Source organism: Hypanus sabinus, chromosome 9 (genome assembly GCF_030144855.1).
Source record: "Hypanus sabinus isolate sHypSab1 chromosome 9, sHypSab1.hap1, whole genome shotgun sequence".
In the NCBI taxonomy this organism is placed as follows: Eukaryota; Metazoa; Chordata; class Chondrichthyes; order Myliobatiformes; family Dasyatidae; genus Hypanus; species Hypanus sabinus.
The window spans coordinates 11,062,237-11,084,155 of NC_082714.1; the positions used below are offsets into that span (position 1 = coordinate 11,062,237).

A 21,919-nucleotide genomic window follows, 5' to 3' on the forward strand; every position below is an offset into this window, starting at 1 on the left:
GCTCATTTGGATTGAGATCTGGACTCTGACTTGGCCATTCAGGACAATAACTTTGTTGTTTTTAAGCCATTCTTCTATAGCTTTGATTTTATGCTTGTGTCATTGTCTTGCTGGAAAGCAAATCTTCTCCCAAGTCGCAGTTCTCTTGCAGACTGCATCAAGTTTTCCTCCAGGATTTCCCTGTATTTTGATGCATTCATTTTACCCTCTACCTTCACAAGTCTTCCAGGGCCTGCAGCAGTAAATCAACCCCACAGCATGATGCAGCCACCACCGTGCTTCACAGTAGGGATGGTGTGTCTTTGATGCTGTGCGGTGTTCGGCTTACACCAAACATAGACTTTGGTCTTGTGGCAAAAATGTTCAATTTTGGTTTCATCGTGACATAGAACCTTCTTCCAGCTGACTTCAGAGTCTCCCACATGCCTTCTGGCAAACTCTAGCCAAGGTTTCATCTGAGTTTTTTTTCAACAGTGGCTTTCTCCTTGTCATTCTCCTGTAAAGCTGCAACTGGTGAAGCACCCGGGCAACAGTTGTTACAGGCATAGTCGCTCCCATCTCAGTCACTGAAGCTTGTAGCTCCTCCAGAGTTGACCTAGGTCTCTTGGTGGCCTCCCTCACTAGTCCCCTTCTTGCACAGTCACTCAGATTTTCAAGATGGCCTGCTCTAGGCAGATATACAGTTGTGCCATATTCTTTCAATTTCTTGATGATTGACTTAACTGTACTCCAAGGGACAGTCAGTGACTTGGACATTTTCTTCTTTCCATTTCCTGTCTTGTGCTTTTCAATAACCTTATGACGGAGTTGCTTGGAGTATTCTTTTGTGTTCATGGTGTAGTTTTTCCTAGGGTACTGACCCACCAGCAGTTGAATCTTATAGGCACAAGTGTATTTTTGCTGCAGTCAATTGCAACACCTTGACTGCACACATGTCTCCAAACATAGATCTCCATTTAACTAATTATGTGACTTCTAAAACCATTTGGCTGCACCAGTGATGATTTGATGAGCCATATTAAAGTAGCTGAATACTTAGGCGATCAATTATTTTGTGTTTATTATTTGTAATTAATTTAGGCTGCTTTGTAGAGATCTGTTTTCACTCTGACATAAAGAGTCTTTTTGTGTTGATCAGTGTCAAAAAAACCAAATTAAATCCACTGTGATACAATGTTGTAAATCAATAAAACATGAAAACTTCCAAAGAGGGATAAGTAATTTTTATAGGCACTGTACATAACATATAGAAATCAATAAGTGAAAAACACCAGCAATATGCTGAATAAAAGAGGAAATTAAAAGACTATTGAGGATACTTAATAAAGAGTCAAATAGTATTCAGCATTTCAGTAATTTGTGAATGAATGATCTGTGTTTCTGCAGGCCAAGAATTTAATCCAGCCATTCAGATAAATGCTGCTGTGGGCAATATCATCTGTTCCATAGTTTTTGGTGATAGATTTGATTATGATGACCAAGCATTCATCATTTTGATTAAGACAGTGAATGAAAATGTTCAGCTTGCTGGTTCTCCAATGGTTCAGGTAAATAAGTCTATAAGACACAGGAGCAGAATTAAGCCATTTGACCCATCAAGTCTGCTCTGCCTTTCAATCACTGCGGGTCCTTTATCCCCTCCTCAGCCTCATTCCCCAGTCTTCTCCCCAGAACCTTTGATGCTATGGTCAATCAAGAACCTATTAAGCTCTGCCTTAAATACACACAACAGCCTGGCCTCCACAGCTGCCTGTGGAACTGAATCCCACAAATTCACTACCCTCTGGCTGTTCGTCATTGTTTGTCAGAAGTACAAATACATGTTCAGTGCCATTACCTGTACTTTTGCTCGTTAATGGAAAATCTGATCATCCAATCATGTGGCAGCAACTCAATGCAAAAAAAAGTGCAGACGTGGTCAAAAGTTTCAGTTGTTGTTCAGACCAAATATCAGAATGGGGGAAACGTTACCTTGACCGTGCAATGATTACTGGTGCCATATGGGGTGAGTTCAGTATCTCAGAAACTGCTGATCTGTTGGATTCTCACACACAACAGTTTCCAGAGTTTACAGAGAACGATGAAAAAAATAAAAAAGAAACATTTAGTGACAGCGGTTCTGTGGGCAAGAATGCCTTGTTAATGAGAGAGGTCAGAGGAGGATTGGCAGACCGGTCCAAGCTGACAGGAAGGCGACAGTAACCTCAAATAACCACACATGGCAACAGTGGTGTGCAGAAGAGCATCTCTGAATACACACATCGAACTTTGAATTGGAAGTACTGCAGCATCAGAAGACCATGAGCGTACACTCTATTAGGTGCAGGAGCTGCCCAATAAAGTGGCTACTGAGTCTATTTCAATTGTAGTTTATTTGCAAAAAGTCGAAGCAGATATTTTTAGGATTTGCAAGTACCTGCCCTTCAATTCATGAACAAAGCAACTTATATAGTCAACTAGTGAATCTGTGACAGAGAAATGTTCTCCATTGATCTATCAGTAAACCACCGTCGTGTACCATCCAGTGGTTCCACACATTGGTCAGACGTGGCCTTTGGACCCTGTGGATCTGTCCTTTCAGACATACATTCCTGATCAGAACAACTGTGGTAATAAACACCTATCAACAACTGTAATTAAAATCAAGGATCAACTTTATTTGCTAAACACACACAGTAGTGTGCCAATGTCTGAAGCTCAAATGTGTAGCTATAGTGCCTAAGACTTTTGCACAGTATTACATATTGGTTCAAGTAGAAAGATGGTGGGGAATCACTTAGCTTTGTTTTAGCTCACTAATATTAAGTGTTATTTGAAAACTGGGAAGATATGCAGTACCCCCAGTTATAGATATGTGCCTAAAGGTTTTGCACAGTACTGTACATTTGCATGTATTAGGAACTTGCTGTGATGTGTTTGGGCGACATGCAACTAAAAGAGCAGCAACATTTAACAAAACAAAGAATAAAAAATATGTAAATGAAGTTAAACTAAAAATATGAGATAAAATGTTCATAAATGTATAAACACCAGCGTGTATTTACAATGTAAACAGCATTATAAAAAGTGGTTTAAGGTGTTTAAAGTGCAGTGCAGTGATGGGGGTAATAGATAGAGGAAGGTAGGGGTGGTCCGACCGGAATGGTTGATCAGATTAACTTCCTGGGTGAAGAAATGTTTCAGATGGCATGACATTTTTGTTTCAATAGCCTTATAGCACTTTCCTGAAGGGAGATTTTGGAAAAGTTATTTTGCCGAGTGGGTAGTGCCTGCAATGATTTTACTAACACTCCTAATTTAGCACTTTTAACGCTTTGTTGCCACTTCTCTAATCCATGTAGGTTTTTGGTATTGATTATCAATTGCTTGTTTTGATGTTGACAGCATTGAATAGAACTTTATTTGCATTGCTCAAAACAACGAGATTACGGTGCTACTCCATCCCATGCAAAGCAGATATTTACAATGAATGTGATAATGCTTAATTTGTAAAAAAAAAACATATTTATGTGCAACAAGTGATTTTAATAGTCCATAAAACCCAAATGCCATTGTTAAGTTGGGGTGTAACATTATTCAGCTGCAGAAAACCCTCGGGAAGAAGCTGTTTTCCAGTCTTACTGTCTTGTCTGAAAGTGTCTGTATCTCCTGCCCGATGGCAGGAAATTGAACCGACAGTGTTCAGGATGGGTTGGGTCTTTAGTGAGGTTATGAGCATGCCGTTGGCATTTAGAGTTGTAGATTGTCTCCAAGCCCAGTAGCTGAGTCCCAGTGATGTGCTGAGCCACACTAATCATTCGTTGGAATGATGTGTGATCAGTGTTGCTGCAGCTCGAGTACAACCCTGCGATTCTGTATGTCAGTATGCTCTCTATCACACTTTGATAAAAGTTGCCCAGCAATGTTTGGAGCAGATTAGCTCTCCAGAAGCACCTCAGGTAATATAGTCACTATTATAGAGTCATAGAAAAGTACAGGATCAGCAACAGGCCCTTTGGCCCATCTAGTCCATGCTGAGCCATTGAAACGGCCTACCATGTTCCTCAGTGCCCTCCCATTCACCATGCAATACCTACCCTGGTTGGTCCTACCAAAGTGTAACACCTCGCACTTGTCTGCATTAAATTCCTTCTGTCATTTTTCAGCGGATTTTTTTCCAGTTGGTCCAGATCCCCCTGCAAGCCATGGTAGTCTTCCTCACTATCCACTGTGCCTTCCCTACTATCATAGTTGTGTTGACGGACCAAGACAGCTTCTCAGTGATGTTCATCCACAAAAACCTGAAGCTGGAATCCCGTTCCACTAGCTCACCATTTATGAATAACAGGCCTTGTTTGGCCAGGACCTCTTGCCCTCCTGAAGTCAATTATCATATTTTGTTTTCTTGGTGTCGAGTGATCAGTTGTAGTTCCTGCACCAATCAGACAGAGTTTCAGCACCTCCGCTCTGTTTGGCATTGCTTGTGATTAGGCCAATCACAGTCATGTCATCTAGAAATTTGATGACTGAGTTTGCAGCATGAGCAGGAGTGCAGGGATAGGTGAAGAGAGAGTGGAGAAGGGAGTTCAGTGCATACCTCTGTGGGGCACTAGTATTCAGGGTTGGGGGTGGGGTGTTGATGTTTACTTGCCTAGTTTCACCATCTGGGAAAGATTAATGAAGAAGTTCAAAATCTAGTTACAGATTGATATGCGAAGAACTACATTGTGGAGCTTGACAGCACTTGTTTGGTAGTGTTTTGTTAAAGGCCAGGTTGTATTTAACCAAAACCATCCTGATGTAGGTGCTTTTGTGACCTTCGTGTTCCAACACAGTATGAAGGGTGATCGAATTGGCATCTTTAGGTGATCCATTGACCTTGTAGACAAACTGGTTCTGGTTGAAGGTAGCCGGCATGACATTTTTGATCTGGGACATGACCAATCTACCCAAGCACTTGGCAACTATGGGAGTGAGTGCCCCTGGTCTGTGGTCATTAGGACGTGTTGCCACTGACGTCCCAGGGATTAGTATGACAGTGGCTGCTTTGAAACATGCTGCAAACATAGCCAGGGACAGTGAGAAGTTGCAAATATCCATCAGAACTTCCTTCTATTTCAGAACAATAATATTGACAGCAATGTTTTTACGTTACAGCTTTATAATGCTTTTCCCATTCTGGGATTTCTACCCGGTTCACACAAGAAAATGTGTAAAAATCAAACATTGCTTTGGCAGTTTATCAAAGACTTCATAACCAAGAACTACCAGACACTGAATGCAAATGATCCAAGGAGCTTTATTGATGCATTCATGTTAAAGCAGCAACAGGTACGCTCCCAAATGGCTCACAGTTTGCATGTTACCCTTTTTATAGAATTCCAGAATTATTGAAGTACTTTGAATTTAATCCCTCAGGGCTATGGTGGGATTCAAACTCCTGTCTCTAAGTTCCTGTATTCTAAAAGGAGATTGAGGTAACCCTGGCTGACAGGGAAGTCAAAGACACTAGCAGTATGGAAAGTGTTCGGTGGTAGAAGTGAGCATTAATAAAGAGAAGACGTTTGGGAAGCTGAAAGACCTGAAGGTAGATAAGTCGTCTGGATCTGATGGACTGCACCCCAGGGTTCAGGAGGAGCTAGCTGAGGAGCTTATGGAGATATTCCAAAAGTCACTACATTCCAAAATGGTTCTGGCAGACCGAAAAATTGCAAAACTCACTCCAATATTTAAGAAGGGTGAGAGGCAAAAGACAAGATAAGGTTGCTTAAAAAGATAAGAACCCATGGTATTAAATGATTGATACTAGCACGGATAAATGATTGGCTGACAATAGGAGGCAAAGAGTGAGAATAAAAAGGGTGTTTTCTGTTTGGCTGCCGGTGACTTGTGGAGTTCCATGGGGGATGGTGTTGGGATCACTTATTTCACATTATACATCAATGATCTGGATGACAGAATTGGGACATGTAGTTTTGATGCAGCAGGAAGCCTTCCGAAGAACTTGGGCATATTAGGAGAATGGGCAAAGAAGTGGCAGAAGGAATACAGTGTAGGAAAATGTATGGTCATGTACTTCGTTAGAAGAAATAAAAACGTAAACTCTTTTCGAAATGTGGAGAAAATTCAGAAATCAGATGTGCAAAGTGACATGGGAGTCCTTATACAGGAGTCCTCAAATGTTAACTTGCGGGTTGAGTTGGTAGTAAAGAAGGCAAATGCAATGGTGGCATTCACTTCTTGGGGGCTAGATTGGAAGTGCAAGAATATAATGCTGAAGTTTTATAAGGCATTGCTCAGACCGCACTTGAAGCATCGTGAGCAATTTTACTCCCTTATCTAAGAAAGGATGTTCAGGGATTAAAGATGGCTCCAGAAGACATTCACAAGAATTGTTCTGGGAATGAAAGGGTTTACACACGAGGAGTGATTCATGGCTCCAGGCTGTACTTTTTTGGAAGAATGAGGGGAACTCATTGAAATCTGTTGAATTTTTGGAAGTGTGAATATTGTGAGTATTGTTGTAAGGAGGATAATTCTGATAGTTCTTATATTGGAGGGGGGTGGGTTTCTAGGAACAGAGGGCATAGCTTCAGAATACAAATAACAGTGATGAAGAGTAACTTATTCAATCAGAGGGTGGTGAATTTTGTGGAATTCTTTGCCACAGTTGGTTGTGGTTGCCATGTCATTTAGTATATTTGAAGTATAGGTTAATAGCTTCTTGATTAAGTAGAGTGTCAAAAGTTATAGAGAGAAAGAAGCAGAATGGTTAATAAATTCATTATGATGGAATAGTGGAGAAGTCTTGATGGACCAAATGGCCTAATTCTGCACGTGAATAGCTCAGACTCAGCAGAAAACAGCTGATTGGGCAATTGAGGTCAGATGACCTTGCAACTAGCAAAGCTCAAGCAAATAACAAGAGGGAGACCTCTAGTGGAGTGGCCTGGTTGAGGGAAGTGCCTGGTGGCGAGGAGGCTGAGGGAGGAGACTAAGTCAGGCACAAGGGTGAAAATATGACCACTAAGCTGATTCAGTGTGTTACGTGCATGATGTTGGAGGTCAGGGACACTGATGGTGCCCCCGGCTGCTACATCTGTGGAAAGTGTGTCCAGATTCAGCTTCTGAAAGAGCATGTTGCAGCACTGAAGAAGGAACTGGATGACCTCAGGTTCATCCACAAAAACGAGAGTTTTCTGGACAGGACCTATAGTGAGGTTGTTACACCAAGGATACCGGAAGAGAGAAAGGGGGCGACGATGAGGAAGGAAAGGATGCTTGAAGTACAGGAGACCCCAGGGGATGTACCTCTCGTAAACAGGTTCACCCTCTTGGAAGCTGTCAGAACAGAAGATACTGCCAGTCTGAGAGGTGGACAGGTCTGCGAGCCGAAAATTGGTGCAGAAGCAGAGCCGAGGAGTCAGACATCAGGAAGAGCCGTGGTAGTAGGGGACTCCATAGTAAGAGGTACAGAAAGGGGTTTCTGCGGCAACAGGTATGTTGCCTCCCTGGTGCTAGGGTCCAGGACACCACGGACCGATTGCAGGGAATCCTCAAGGGTGAAGGTGAACAGCCGGAAGTGGTAGTGCATGTCGGCACAAATGACATCGGGAAGAAGAGGAAGGACATTCTGCAGCGGGACTTCAGAGAACTTGAAAGAAGGCTGAAAAGCAGGACTTCCAGGGTGGTTATCTCTGGTTTGCTTCCAGTTCCTCGTGCTGGAGAGGGCAGGAACAGAGAGATAATGGATCTGAATGTGTGGCTGAGGAACTGGTGCAGGAAGCAAGGATTTACTTTCTTGGACCACTGGGATCTGTTTTGGGGTAGGAATGAATTGTACAAAAGGGACAGGTTGCACCTTAATAGGCGAGGGACCATCATTCTGGCAGACAGGTTTGCCACTGCAACATGGATGTGTTTAAAATAAGTAGTGGGGGGGAGGGGATGAACTGGAAATATAAGGATGGAGTTAAAGGGAAAGTGAAAATAAGAAAAGTTAAAAAGGACAACAGAATCAATGGAGTAGAAAGCTCAAGAAGAGATCATACAGTATGGCCAAGTGAAATAGGAATTGATATGAAAGGAGAGGGGAGTAACGAATTAAAAGTATTATATATGAATGCACGAAGTATAAGGAATAAAGTAGATGAGCTTGAGGCTCAGTTGGAAATTGGCAAGTACGACGTTGTGGGAATAACAGAGACATGGCTTCAAGTGGACAGGGCCTGGGAAATGAATATTCAAGGATATACATCTTATCGAAAGGACAGACTGACTGGCAGAGGGGGTGGGGTGACTCTGTTGGTGAGGAATGATATTCAGTCCCTTGTGAGGGGGGGGGACATAGATCAGGGGATGTAGAGTCAGTCTGGATAGAACTGAGAAATTCTAAGGGTAGAAAGACCCTAATGGGAGTTACTTACAGGCCCCCAAACAGCAGTCTAGATGTAGGGTGTAAGTTGAAAGAAGAGTTAAAATTGGTATGTTGCAAAGGTAATGATACAGTTGTCATGGGGGGATTTCAACATGCAGGTAGACTGGGAGAATCAGAATGGTACTGGACCCCAAGAAAGGGAGTTTGTGGAGTGCCTCCGAGATGGATTCATTAGAACAACTTGTACTGGGGCCTGCCAGGGAGAAGGCAATTCTAGATTGTGTTGTGCAATGAACTGGATTTGATCAGGGACCTGGAGGTAAAGGAACCATTAGGAGGTAGTGACCATAATATGATATGTTTTAACCTACAATTTGAGAAAGAGAAGGGAAAATCAGATGTGTCAGTATTACAGTTGAACAAAGGGAACTATGGAGCTATGAGGGAGGAGCTGGCCTAAGTTCAATGGAACAATACCCTAGCAGGGAAGACAGTGGAACAACAATGGCAGGTATTTCTGGGAATAATGCAGAAGGTGCAGGATCAGTTCATTCCAAAGAGGAAGAAAGATCCTAAGGGGAGTAAGGGGCAGCCATGGCTGATGAGGGAACTAAAAGGCAGTAAAAAAATAAAAGAGAAGAAGTATAACATAGCAAAGATGAGCGGGAAACTGGAGGACTGTGAAGCTTTTAAAGAGCAACAGAAGATAACAAAAAAGGCAATACACCAAGAAAAAATGAGGTACAAAAGTAAACTAGCCAAGAATATAAAGGAGGATAGTAAAAGCTTCTGTAGGTATGTGAATAGCAAAAAAATAGTTAAGACCAAAATTGGACCATTGAAGACAGAAACAGGTGAATTTATTATGGGGAACAAGGAAATGGCAGATGAGTTGAACAAGTACTTTGGATCTGTCTTCAGTAGGGAAGACACAAACAATCTCCCAGATGTAACAGTGGCCAAAGGAACTAGGGTAAAGGATGAACTGAAGGAAATTTATATTAGGCAAGAAACGGTGTTGGATAGACTGTTGAGTCTGAAGGCTGATAAGTCCCCGGGACCTGACGGTCTGCATCCCAGGGTACTTAAAGAGGTGGCTCTAGAATTCGTGGATGCATTGGTAATCATTTTCCAATGTTCTATGGATTCAGGAACAGTTCCTGCTGACTGAAGGGTAGTTAATGTTGTCTCACTTTTCAAGAAAGGAGGGAGAGAGAAAACAGGGAATTATAGACTGGTTGGCCTGACGTCAGTGGTGGGAAAGATGCTGGAGTCAATTATAAAAGATGAAATTACGACACATTTGGATAGCAGTAGAAGGACCAGTCTGAGTCAGCATGGATTTATGAAGGGAAAATCACGCTTGACTAATTTTCTGGAGTTTTTTGAGGATGTATCTATGAAAATGGACAAGGGAGAGCCAGTGGATGTAGTGTACCTGGACTTCCAGAAAGCTTTTGGTAAAGTCCCACATAGGAGATTAGTGGGCAAAATTAGGGCACATGGTATTGGGGGCAGAGTACTGACATGGATTGAAAATTGACTGGCTGACAGGAAACAAAGAGTAGCGATTAACGGGTCCCTTTCGGAATGGCAGGCTGTGACCAGTGGGGTACCGCAAAGTTCAATGCTGGGACTGCAGCTGTTTACAATATACATTAATGATTTAGATGAAGTGATTAAAAGTAACTGTAGCAAATTTGCTGATGACACAAAGCTGGTTGGCAGTGTGAAATGTCAGGAAGATGTTATGAGAATGCAGGGTGACTTGGACAGGTTGGGTGAGTGGGCAAATGTATGGCAGATGCTGTTTAATGTGGATAAATGTGAGGTTATCCACTTTGGTAGCAAGAACAGGAAGGCAGATTACTATCTAAATGGAGTCAAGTTAGGAAAAGGGGAAGTACAACGAGATCTAGGTGTTCTTGACATCAGTCGATGAAAGCAAGCATGCAGGTACAACAGGCAGTGAAGAAAGCTAATGGCATGCTGGCCTTTATAACAAGAGGAATTGAGTATAGGAGTAAAGAGGTCCTTCTGCAGCTGTCCAGGGCCCTGGTAAGACCCCACCTGGAGTATTGTGTGCAGTTTTGGTCTCCAAATTTGAGGAAGGCCATTCTTGCTATTGAGGAAGTGCAGCGTAGGTTCACAAGGTTAATTCCCGGAATGGCATGACTGTCATATGTTGAAAGATTGGAGCGACTGGGCTTGTATACACTGGAATTTAGAAGGATGAGAGGGGATCTGATTGAGACATATAAGATTATTAAGGGATTGGACATGCTGGAGGCAGGAAGCATGTTCCAGCTGATGGGTGAGTCCAGAACTAGAGGTCACAGTTTAAGAATAAGGGGTAGACCATTTAGAACAGAGATGCAGAAAAACTTTTTCACCCAGAGAGTGGTGGATATGTGGAATGCTCTGCCCCAAAAGGCAGTGGAGGCCAAGTCTCTGGATGCATTCAAGAGAGAGTTAGATAGAGCTCTTATAGATAGCAGGGTCAAGGGATATGGGGAGAGGGCAGGAACGGGGTGCAGATTGTGTATGATCAGCAATGATCACAGTGAATGGCGGTGCTGGCTAGAAGGGCCGAATGGCCTACTCCTGCACCTATTGTCTATTGTGAATCTTATGATCTTATAATCTTTTACAGGAATCAGGTAACCCAAATACATATTTCCATGAAAACAACCTGATAGGCACAGTAGCTGACCTGTTTGGTGCTGGGACGGAGACAACTTCGACCACCCTTCGTTGGGCTATGCTACTGATGATGAAATATCCACAAATTCAGGGTGAGGAGCATCTGATTGATGACTGTTTGTCCTCATGTGACAATCTGGGCTTTAACTCTGCTGCTGAGTGCATTAACCATTTCCTTGTGTTCCAGAAAAAGTCCACGATGAAATCACCACCGTCATTGGTTCTGAGCGGTTCCCCAGAAGTGAAGATCGGAAAAAATTGCCGTACACTGATGCAGTGATCCACGAAATCCAGAGGTTTGCTAACATTGTGCCATTGAACATCATGCACTCAACAACAGAGGACGTGAACTTCAAAGGATATTTCCTTCCAAAGGTACGTGAGGTGAAGTGAGTGACTGATTGCTTCTCATATGCCAGCAATTGTTCTATGAAAGTGAAATGGATAGTTTTTAAAATTTCTTTGTGTAAATTTATCTAGCATATCAAACTGACATAGTCAACCTTTTGGAAGCATGAGGCATCGGTCAGGGGATGAGATACAGAGGGCAACTTGCAGTAAAATGGACTTTGTTTTTTGTTTTTATTGTGTCTTTCTTGTATCATTTTATATCATTTTTGTTGTGAATGTTCTATCTCTGGAAACGTCTCTCCACTCTTTTCTGAAGGGAAGGAGGTAAAGACAAGAAATTATAGACCAGTTAGCCTGACTTCAGTGGTTGGGAAGGTGCTTGAGTCCATTATTGAAGATGATGTTTTGGGGTACATGGAGGCCCATGATATTTAAAAAGGCCAAAATCAACATGGTTGACCTTCAGAGGAAATCTTGTCTGACAAACCTGTTGGAATTCATTGAGGAAACAACAAGCAGGATAGACCAAGGAGAGTCAGTGGATGATGTTTACTGGGATTTTCAGAAGGCCTTTCACAAGATACTACACCTGAGGCTTTTAAACAAGATATGATGATGGTGAAAATCTTGTGATGCTATGTGCTGCAATGTTGCTACGAGAAGGTGTCTTATTGCACCTGTGCATACACGTACTTGAACATCTGATGATAATCTCGACCCAAGTCGAAGCCCACAACCTGTCTGTGACTGGCAAGGCCCTCCTCACTGTTGAAGAGATCTACATGGAATGCTAACACAAGGCAGTAGCATCCATTATCAAAGGCCCCCATCAACCAGGCCATGCTCTCATCTCTCTTACCATCAGGCAGGATGTTCAGAAGCCATAGGTCCCATACTACACAGTGCAGGAGCAGTTATTACTCTTCAGCCACCAAGCTCCTGAACTGGCAAGAATAACTTCAGTCGCCACTGCTCCGAACTGATTCTACAACCTACAGACTCACTTTCAAGGATCCTTTACAACTAATACTTTCTGTATTATCTTCATTTGCAGTGTTTTTCTTCTTGTTTGTCAGATTTTGACTATGTATAGTTTTTTCATAAAACTCTGTTATATTTCTTTTTCCCTGTAAATGCGTGCAAGAAAACAAATCTCAAGATGGTTAATTGTAGCATATCTGTAATGCCCTGGGAAATGTTTCACTGCTAACGTTGTAGGGTATTTCATCTAATGGTCTTTTCGTAGAAGCAGAGTTTGTGTTACTTTTAGAGATAACGTGTTCTTAGAAACGTTAGCCATGCAATCAGCAGAGAAGGCTTGGGAGCAGGTTTTATTTGTGCCTGACATCAATGTGAGCCTTGCTTTTTGTTTGGCGGAAGGTAAAGACAGAAGATGCTGGTGAGAACCGATTGTAGGTTTAAATCCAGCGAGGATCATTTTTTGATGGAGCAAGGTGCAGGAAGCTGCCAAGGATTGGTGAATATGAATTTTGGAAGAGTTGAGCTCCCACCTGTGCATATTTGACTGTTTAATTATAATGGGTCCTTTTTTGTTTTTTTTCTTTACTAACTCCTTAGTTAAGTTAATATTCATAAATATACTTCTTTTAATTATATGGGGTGTGCAGTCCGTTATTTCCTGGCAACGAGCTGTAACAGGGCAGGAAATCACACACCGTTCACACAAACTGGGCCTTGGGTGGAAAAGACATCCCAATCTCATAGATTTGGTAAGGTGCACACCCTAGACGTACACGACTAAAGAATGGTGGGTTTCTTGGTGCTGAGTTGGGAGACTGCGAGCAAGGGATAAGGAGTTGTTTCCTGAAATGCCCAGAAAGAAAGGGGGTTTATACTTTGATACCAAATTGACTTTGAACTCTGAACTTTTGCAGTAAGGCAGAGAGATATAAATGGTATCTGAGGGAGACCTCTCTCACCCAGAGATGGTAAGCACCTGGAATAAGTGTATGTTGAACTTACTGAGCTATTGGAGTAAGCTTGATTAAGCAGTGATACTTTAAGAAGATGCTTTACTCAGGACTGACAGCAGAGGTCCGAGCACCTCTAAGAGTCTGGTATGCTGCCTTCAGACACAACAACTTGATCCTCAACATGGACAAGACGAAAATAATGATTATGGACTTTAGTAAGGTGGAATCTGACCACTTCTCACTGCACATAAACATCTCCTCTGTAGAGAGTTAGGAGTACCAGGTTTCTGGGAGTGCACATAATGGACAATCCTACCTGGTCCCTCAACACCACCTCCGCGTCTCCACTTCCTGAAGAGATTGAGGCCAGTGAGGCTCCTCCTCCATTCTAATGAATTTTTACAGAAGCACCATCGAGGGTGCCCTGACCAATCCCCATCACTGTCTGCTACAGGAATTGCAAGGGACCTGACTGCAACTCCTTACAGAGGGTTGCAAGAACTGCTGAGAAGATCGTCGGGGTCTCTCTTGCACTGATCAGAGATATTTATCAGGAGTGATATGTATGCAGGGGCCTAGGCATTGGTAGTGATTCCTCTCATTTATCCAGCAATCTCTGACCTTCAAATATCATGCAGGAGGTACTGTGGCATCAGGAGATCAATATTGATCTGAAACTACAGATCTCCGCATCACAACCTGGGTCTCATCATACATGAAGTGCCAGCAGTGTTATACTTTTTAACTTGTGTCATAACTGTACCCTAATATTGCTTAATTTAATCGTGGAAATATAATTTGTGCTATGTCTGCGATCTTTCTGTACTGAGTTGTGCAGCTTGGTCCAGAAGAACATTACTCCATTTGGAGTTTAAGGTAAGTGAGTGACAGAGAAGGAATTTCGGAAGTCAATGCACTGCTGGTTCCGTAAGGTTTCATAGCCAGGGAAGGTGTTGGGGATAAGCTCCCACTACCTATTAAATGCTCCCCATGGCATGCATCTCAAATAGGCTCTGACAATCAAATCCAGCTCCTGGCCTTAGCTACTGATCCTGGTGAAAATGTTTTGACTGGCAGCAGAAAGGGAAAAGGTGGGTTTTTTGCACCTTAAAACCAGCCGCTTCGGGCAGATGGGGCTTATCGGCCGTGCTTGGCAGCTCATCTAGGAGAAGAAAACGTCTGATTTCAAACCTTCACTGCCTTGGAGCGATGCCCACTCAGGGGGAAGAGATGGAATCCGTAAGGCAGTTGTACATTGAGTTCAGCACTGCCTGGCGACACCTGCAATGCCACTGGTGCCAGACTGGATTGGTGCCTGCCATTCCTTTGGATTTTGTAGTGTATTGTGTTATGAGGAGAGGCTGCTGATAGCGCAAAATTGCAGTCAACAGGATGAATTGCAACATAAAAGGTGGACAAAATCGAAAGGTGGACAGCAGAGCAGCAATGGCTGAAATTTATGGAAGCAATATGGCAGGCACAGGATATATACATCCCAAAGATGAAGAAGCATTCTCGGGCCAAAATTACACCATCGTGGCTAACAAGAGAATCAAAACCAACAGAAAAGCCAAAGAAAGGGCATTTAATAGAGCAAAAATTAGTGGTTAGAGGATTGGGAAGCTTTTAAAAACCAACAGAAGGCAACTAAAAAACGTCATTAAGAAGGTAAAGATGGAATACGAAAGTGAGCTAGCCAATAATATCAAAGAGGATACCAAAAGTTTCTTCAGATACATGAAGTGTAAAAGAGAGCTGAGAGTGGATATGGGTCCCTGGAAAGTGATGCTGGAGAGGTAGTAACAACGGACAAGGAAATGGCAGACAATCTAAATGAGTATTTTGCATTAGTCTTCACTATGGAAGCCACTGTCAGTATGTTGGAAGTTCCAGGTGTCAGGGGTCATGAAGTGTGTGGTTGCCATTTATCAGACAGAAGGTTCTTGAGAAACTAAATGTCTGATGGTAGCTAAGTAACCTGGACCAGATGGTGAATACCCCAGAGTTCAGAAAAGCTGGCTGGAGATCATGGAGGCATTAGTAATGATCTTTCAAGAATCATTAGATTCTGCAGTGGTTCTGAATTACTGGAAAACTGCAAATGTCACTCCACTCTTCACGAAGGGAGAGAGGCAGAAGAGAGGATACCATGAGCCAATTAGTCTGACCTTGGTGGCAGCAAAGATGTTGGAATCGATTATTAAGGATGAGGTCTCAGGGTACTTGGAGGCACGTGATAAAATAGGCCTTAGAGAGCATGGCTTCTCAAGCGAAAATCTTGCCCGACAATTCTGTTGGAATTCTTTGAAGAAATAACAAGCAGGATAGAGAAAGGAGAATTAGTTGATGTTGTGTACAAGTTAAGAGCCTGTGGTATCATAGAAAAAATTGTAGCATGAATAAAGCAGTGGCTGATTGGCCGCTGGCAAAGAGTGGGAATAAAAGGAGTCTTTCCTGGTTGCTGCCGGTGACCAGTAGTGTTCCACAGGGTCTGTGTTGGGACTGATACTTTAAGTAGCTGCTTTATTCAGGACTGTGTGACAATGATCTGGATGATGGAACTGATGGCTTTGCTGCAAAGTTTGCAGACAAGAAAAAGGTAGGTGGAGGGGCAGGTAGTTTTGAGGAAATAGAAAGGCTACGGAAGGACTTAGACAGATTAGGAGAGTGGGCAAAGAAGTGCCAGATGGAATATAGGGTCGGGAAGTGTATGGTTATGAACTTCGCTAAAAGAAATGAAAGGGTTGACTCTTTTCTAAAAGGAGAGAAAGTACAAAAAAACTGACAGGCGAATGGATTTGTGAGTCCTTGTGCAGGATTCCCTAAAGGTTAGTTTGCAGGTTGTGTCTGTAGTGAGGAAGGCAAATGCTATGTTAGCATTTATTTCAAGAGGACTACAATATAAAAGCAAGTATGTAATGTTAAGATTTTATAAAGCATAGTGAGGCCTCGCTTGGAGGATTGTGTGCACTTTTGGGCCCCTTATCTTAGAAAGGATGTACTGAAACTGGACAAGGTTCAAAGGAAGTTCACAGAAATGATTCCAGGATTGAATGGGTTGTCATATGAAGAACATTTGATGGCTCTGGGCCTGTATTCACTGGAATTCAGAAGAATAAAGGGTGACCTAATTGAAACCTATGAGACGGTGAAAGGCCTGGATAGGGTGGATGTGGAGAAGATGTTGCCTTACAGTAGGAAAGGCTAAGACCAGAGGACACAGCCTCAGAATAGAGGGATGTCCTTTTAGAACAGAGATAAGGATGAATTTTTTTTCTCCGGAGAGTGGTGAATCTGTGGAATTCTTTGCCACAGGCAGCTGTGGAGGCCAAGTCTTCATGTATATTTAAGGTAGGTTGATAGATTCTTGATTGTCCAGGGCATGAAGGAATATGAGGAGAATGCAGGAGATTGATACTGAGTGGAAAATTGGATCAGCCATGATGAAATGGTGGAGCAGACTTGATGGGCCAAATGGCCTAATTCTGCTCCTATATCATATGGTCTTATGGTCTTTGGATTGATCAGCTGTGTGGGGCAGGAGAGCCTGCTACATGGGCAATAGCTTTCTCTCCATATCATACTGCCCCTGACTAGCATATCACATAGACAGCTAGGATACAACATCCATGGTGACCCTGACCAATGGAGGGCTTCAGAATGGACTGAAGATCGAGACGCAGTTGACCTTGGCTGAGTGAAGGACATTGGAGATCTGTTAGAGGTACAAATGTACAGTACCTGAAGTGTGGAATAGTTGCCAAGTTTGTTAATTCTGTTCTAGCGAAATACTTTCAGTGATAATTCTCAAAGGGAATAACAACCTAACTTATAAATTACATTCTTAGGGCACACCAGTGGTCCCTTTGCTAACATCGGTGTTGTACGACAAAACTCAATGGGAAAGCCCAAATGACTTCAACCCTTCCAACTTTCTGGATGCTGATGGGAAGTTTGTGAAGAGAGATGCATTTGCTCCTTTTTCTATGGGTAAGAAGTTTAAATCCCTGGATTGTAGGTTAGTGGGATTTCTCCTCTGACCTTGGCCTATTTGTAGAAAGGAATGTTTATATCAGGATGGTAAAGCAAACATAAGTAGATGGTAGGAAATAAGTCATAGTCATTGAGCATGGAAACAGGCCATTCTCCCCACTATTCTATGCCAACCACTGTGCGCCAATCAGTATCAATCACATCTTCCAGAACTTGGAACTTCTATCTTCTATTCAATTTTAGTGATCATCCAGATGCTTCTTAAATGCTGTCAACAGCTCTGCTTCTGCTACTGTCTCAGGCAGTGATCCTGTCTATACCCCTCAGTTTTATAAACTGCAGTTAGACACTCTATGGCCACTTTATTAGGTACACCTGTTCATTAATTCAAAATTCTAATTAGCCAGTCATGTAGCAGCAACTTAAAAGTGTAGAAGCAAACAGACATGGTCAAGAGGTTCAGTTGCTGTTCAGAACAAATATCAGAATGGGGAAGAAATATGAACTAAATGACTTTGTCAGGGGAATGACTGCTGGCAGCAGACAGGGTGGTTTGAATATCTCAGAAACAACTGACATCCTGCGATTTCATGCTCAACAATCTCCAGAGTTTGCAGAGAATGGTGTGAGAAACAAAAGGCATCAGTGACTAACAGTTCAGTAGGAAGAAATGCCTTGTAATTAAAAGAGGTCAGAGGAGAAAGGCCAGACTGGTTCAAGCTGACAGAAAGGCAACAATAACTCAAATAACCATGTGTTACAACACTGGTGTGCAGAAGAGCACCTCGGAACGTACATGTTGAACCGGGAAGTGGATGGACTACAACAGCAGAAGACAATGAACATACACACAGTGGTCACTTTATTAGGTACAGGAGCTACTTAATAAAGTGGCCACTGAGTGTAAATTTATGGTGTTACACAGCACAGAAACAGAATCTCCTCTTATGATGGGTGAAACTAGGACTAGGGGGCATAATCTTAAAATAAGGGGATGCCGTTCCAGGACTGAGATGAGGAGAAATTTCTTCACTCAGAGGGTAGTGGGGCTGTGGAATTTACTGCCCCAGAGAGCTGTGGAAGCTACTTCACTCAATAAATTCAAAACGGAGATAGACATTTTCCTGGATAAAAATGGCATTAGTGGATACGGTGAGCGAGCAGGTAAGTGGACATGAGGCTAGGTTTAGATCAGCCATGTGATCTCCTGGACCAGTTTTCGATAGCCTGGATGGGTCGGAGAGGAATTTTCCAGATTTTTTTTCCTCAATTGGCAAATCGTTTTTTTTTCCCCGGGTGATCACATGGGTTTGGGCGGGATGAATAATAAAATAAAATGGGCGGCACGGTGCCCTGTTGGTTGGCACTGTTGCCTTGTGGGATTCAGTGAAAACTAGAGTTAAGATTGGATCAGCCATGATCTTGTTGAATGGCGGAGCAGGCTTGAGGGGCCGATTGGCCTACTCCTGCTCCTATCTCTTATGTTCTTATATTGCCTCACTCAAGGGAAAACTATCAAACCCTTCCTCATGACCGAAGAGCTTCTTCCAGGGGACATCCCAGAGATGCCCTCAGTACCCTCTCCAGCACTATCACATTGTGAAAGAAAATCAGGGTATTGTGGAAATAGTCAGTAGGTCAATCAGCGTCAATGATGGGTGTAAGAAAGTTAACATTTCAGCTAATGTCTTTTGGTGGAACTAGGAATACTTGAGAAGCAATGGTTGAAGTTACAGAGAAGTAGGGATGCCCCTGGAGGATGAAGGGAATGTCCATGACAGTGTGAGGGTCAAGAGAAACTAAATGAGGGTGGTGCTGGCTGAGTGAGTGACAAAGACACACAGGAAGGGAGGCAGGTAATCTGACGAGAGGAGGTGAATAAGGATAGCAGAATATGGCCAGAACGATGGGAAACACAGGATGGTTGGAAATCTAAACGAAAGAAAAAGCAAAGACCATACAGCAAGCCAGGCAGCATCTGTAGAGAGAGAGAAATACTGTTAACTTGCATTCCCATTATAAAATGCTACTGTTCAGTGTCTTGGGGTGAGGGTGAATAACTTTGGTTTCTGAAAATTGACTTTGTTTGCCACTCTGTTTTGCAGGACGCAGGGCCTGTGCGGGGGAGACCCTGGCCAGAATGGAGCTTTTCCTGTTCTTTACCATCCTGATACAAAGGTTCAGGTTTCAAGTCCCACCGAACGTTACCAATCTGGAGCTTACATCTGGAGTGGGCTCCATCTCATGCCCAAAATACCAAAATGTGTGTGCAGTCCGTCGCTGATGCAAACACATCATTTCACGACTTGTCTTGTTTATCTCCTTTTCATTATTTTTGTAATCCTCTTATCAGAGCTCGTATACAAACTTAGCTCGTTAGCAAACTCTGCTAATAGCCAGGTGACTCAGTGATGGGAAGGCCACCATTCAGAAGCAACACACGTTTTAGGATTCATATGATTTGGGGTACAACCAAACAGGATAGTTTGGATGTTCATAATCAAGGGGCATAGGTTGTCGTTGTTACGTACCCCGTAACTGGGTGTCTTACCAGCAGAGAAAGAAGAATCCATTGGAGTCTGGTGGTACCAAACTAAAGGTGTTTATTAATAAAAATAAGCAAAAACCATATCAATAATGCAAATATACATATAAAACAAGTTAGCAGTAATAAACCTAAAAGTGTAGGAATAATAATAAGCAATAATAAACAAGCTCTATTGATGCCTGGGGTAAATAAATTGTCATAGAAAAGTATAAAGTTCAGTTCAGTTCATAAGTGCTGATGTAGTTATGGTTGTTGTAATCGTTGGTGAGAGAGAGAGTGCGAGCGAGATGTAACAGCTACAGTCAGGCAAACCTTCCTTTGCTTTCTTAATCCGTCGTATCTTTGTGGTCATTCAGTTATGACCTCTCCATCCTCAGCCAGACCGTTCTTCTGTGGTGGACTCGTCACTCTGGCATGAGTGGACACACACACACACACACACAAGTCCCCAGCGGCCCTGCTTTAACACTGTGAGCTTTACTGACCGATTTCCTGGTTTGGTCTCCAAAGCCCCCACCTTTCTTGTGGGTTCCAACACTCAATCAGTGTCCACTGGAGGGTGTCTCTCCAGATCTGTCTTTTATCCCTACTCACAGGGACTCAGCTATCCATCACTCCTGAATGACTGTGTCCATCAAATAAGGCCACTCCTTCAGTCCACTGAGGAATGTTTATGAGCAAACTATTGTCCTTGCAGCGAAACAGTAAATAATTCAAAAAGGAGTCACAATACGGTTAATCAGCGATTTCCCCCTCACTCTTATCTGTCGCAGATGTTCTTGCCTGTTTTTCGTCTCTTTTTCATGACCAGCATAGCAACAGCAATAGTTCGTGTTTCTCAGGGGGGGGGGAACGCTATCCTGTACCCCATTGTCCATCAGGTCTGTTCATCACTCATAACACTCCCATCCTTCTGAGAATTTTCACCAGGGGGGAAAATTAACTAATAAAGCACATGACTGAATTACAGAGTTTAACAAAATACAGAAGTTGTCTTAACTACAAGAGTAATACAGATACACGTTCAAATTAACATCTAGATAAACAATCAACAATTACATTGTCACTCCCCTTTTCATGTTGCATTTTAGTATCAAATTTCTGTAACAACAGACTCCAACTTAGTAACCACCTACTTTTTATTTTTCATGTTAGCAAAAAAAAAACTAAAGGGTTGTGATCTTAGCTTAGGTGTCTATTACAAAGTGTGAACCAATACATGTGTGATTATACTGTGGTACATTCTAAAAGTTTGTGCAAATACTAATCTCTATTTTACATTTAAACTTAACATTCAATCTTCCATGATGTTGTCTTTATTATTCACATGCTTTGTCAAATTCCCTCAAAACCAGATCCTGTTATTCAAAGTGGCATTTGGTCAACCTTTGTCCCTTTTCCACTTAACTCTCACGTGGTTAGCTTGCTCACCAGTGCGGAATAGGCCTTCACAGACTCCTTTCACAGGAGTTACCTTATCACCAATGTTTTCCAAACTAAGCCCATTTGCTGAACTTCCACACAATTCGTTAATTTTAAGCAAGTCATTAATTTTATCTTCAGGATCTTTCATTCTATTTGTTTAGAGTTTAACACCGGCAGATGATCCCTCTTGGTCAAAACAACATTTCAAGTTCTGCCTCTCCAAATCACCTACTTGAATAACATCTGCGAGTTGTTTATCCTTAAATTTCCAAACAAACTGTAATTGATTCACAGGCATCTTGTTAACAAGCCATTATTCAGTTAACGGGTCCTTCCCTTTTATCAACCTTCTAAAACCAATTCAGACATTAAATTTTCTTTATTCAATTTAGGAACAACACCTTCTAACACAAACACTTTCCACTGGTACCAAGGTTAACCCTTTCTTCACTAAACCAAGTCCGTCTGACCCAAAAGAACTGCATTCCTTTTCAACTAAATCAGATACCTCAGCGTTTTCCTGAGTTTCAATACTAGGTTCGGTACCCTGTGACTCCATAGGTACTTCAACACCTGAACACACGCAAACTGGATATCTACCTCTTCCAG

At 42.4% G+C, this 21,919-nt stretch overlaps 1 protein-coding gene across 1 annotated transcript in view; it reads left to right on the forward strand.

Annotated features, from left to right (window-relative positions):
- The window catches only part of LOC132398969 (uncharacterized), a 126,001-nt gene extending 104,813 nt beyond the window's left edge, over positions 1-21,188 (forward strand). Inside the window, exons 21-26 of the mRNA XM_059978807.1 lie at positions 1,387-1,547; positions 5,137-5,310; positions 11,010-11,151; positions 11,247-11,434; positions 17,193-17,334; positions 19,443-21,188. Of these exons, the coding sequence (XP_059834790.1) occupies positions 1,387-1,547; positions 5,137-5,310; positions 11,010-11,151; positions 11,247-11,434; positions 17,193-17,334; positions 19,443-19,621 (986 nt within the window). The 3' untranslated portion in view covers positions 19,622-21,188. The remainder of the gene's footprint in view (positions 1-1,386; positions 1,548-5,136; positions 5,311-11,009; positions 11,152-11,246; positions 11,435-17,192; positions 17,335-19,442) is intronic.
- Positions 21,189-21,919: the final 731 nt, after the last annotated feature.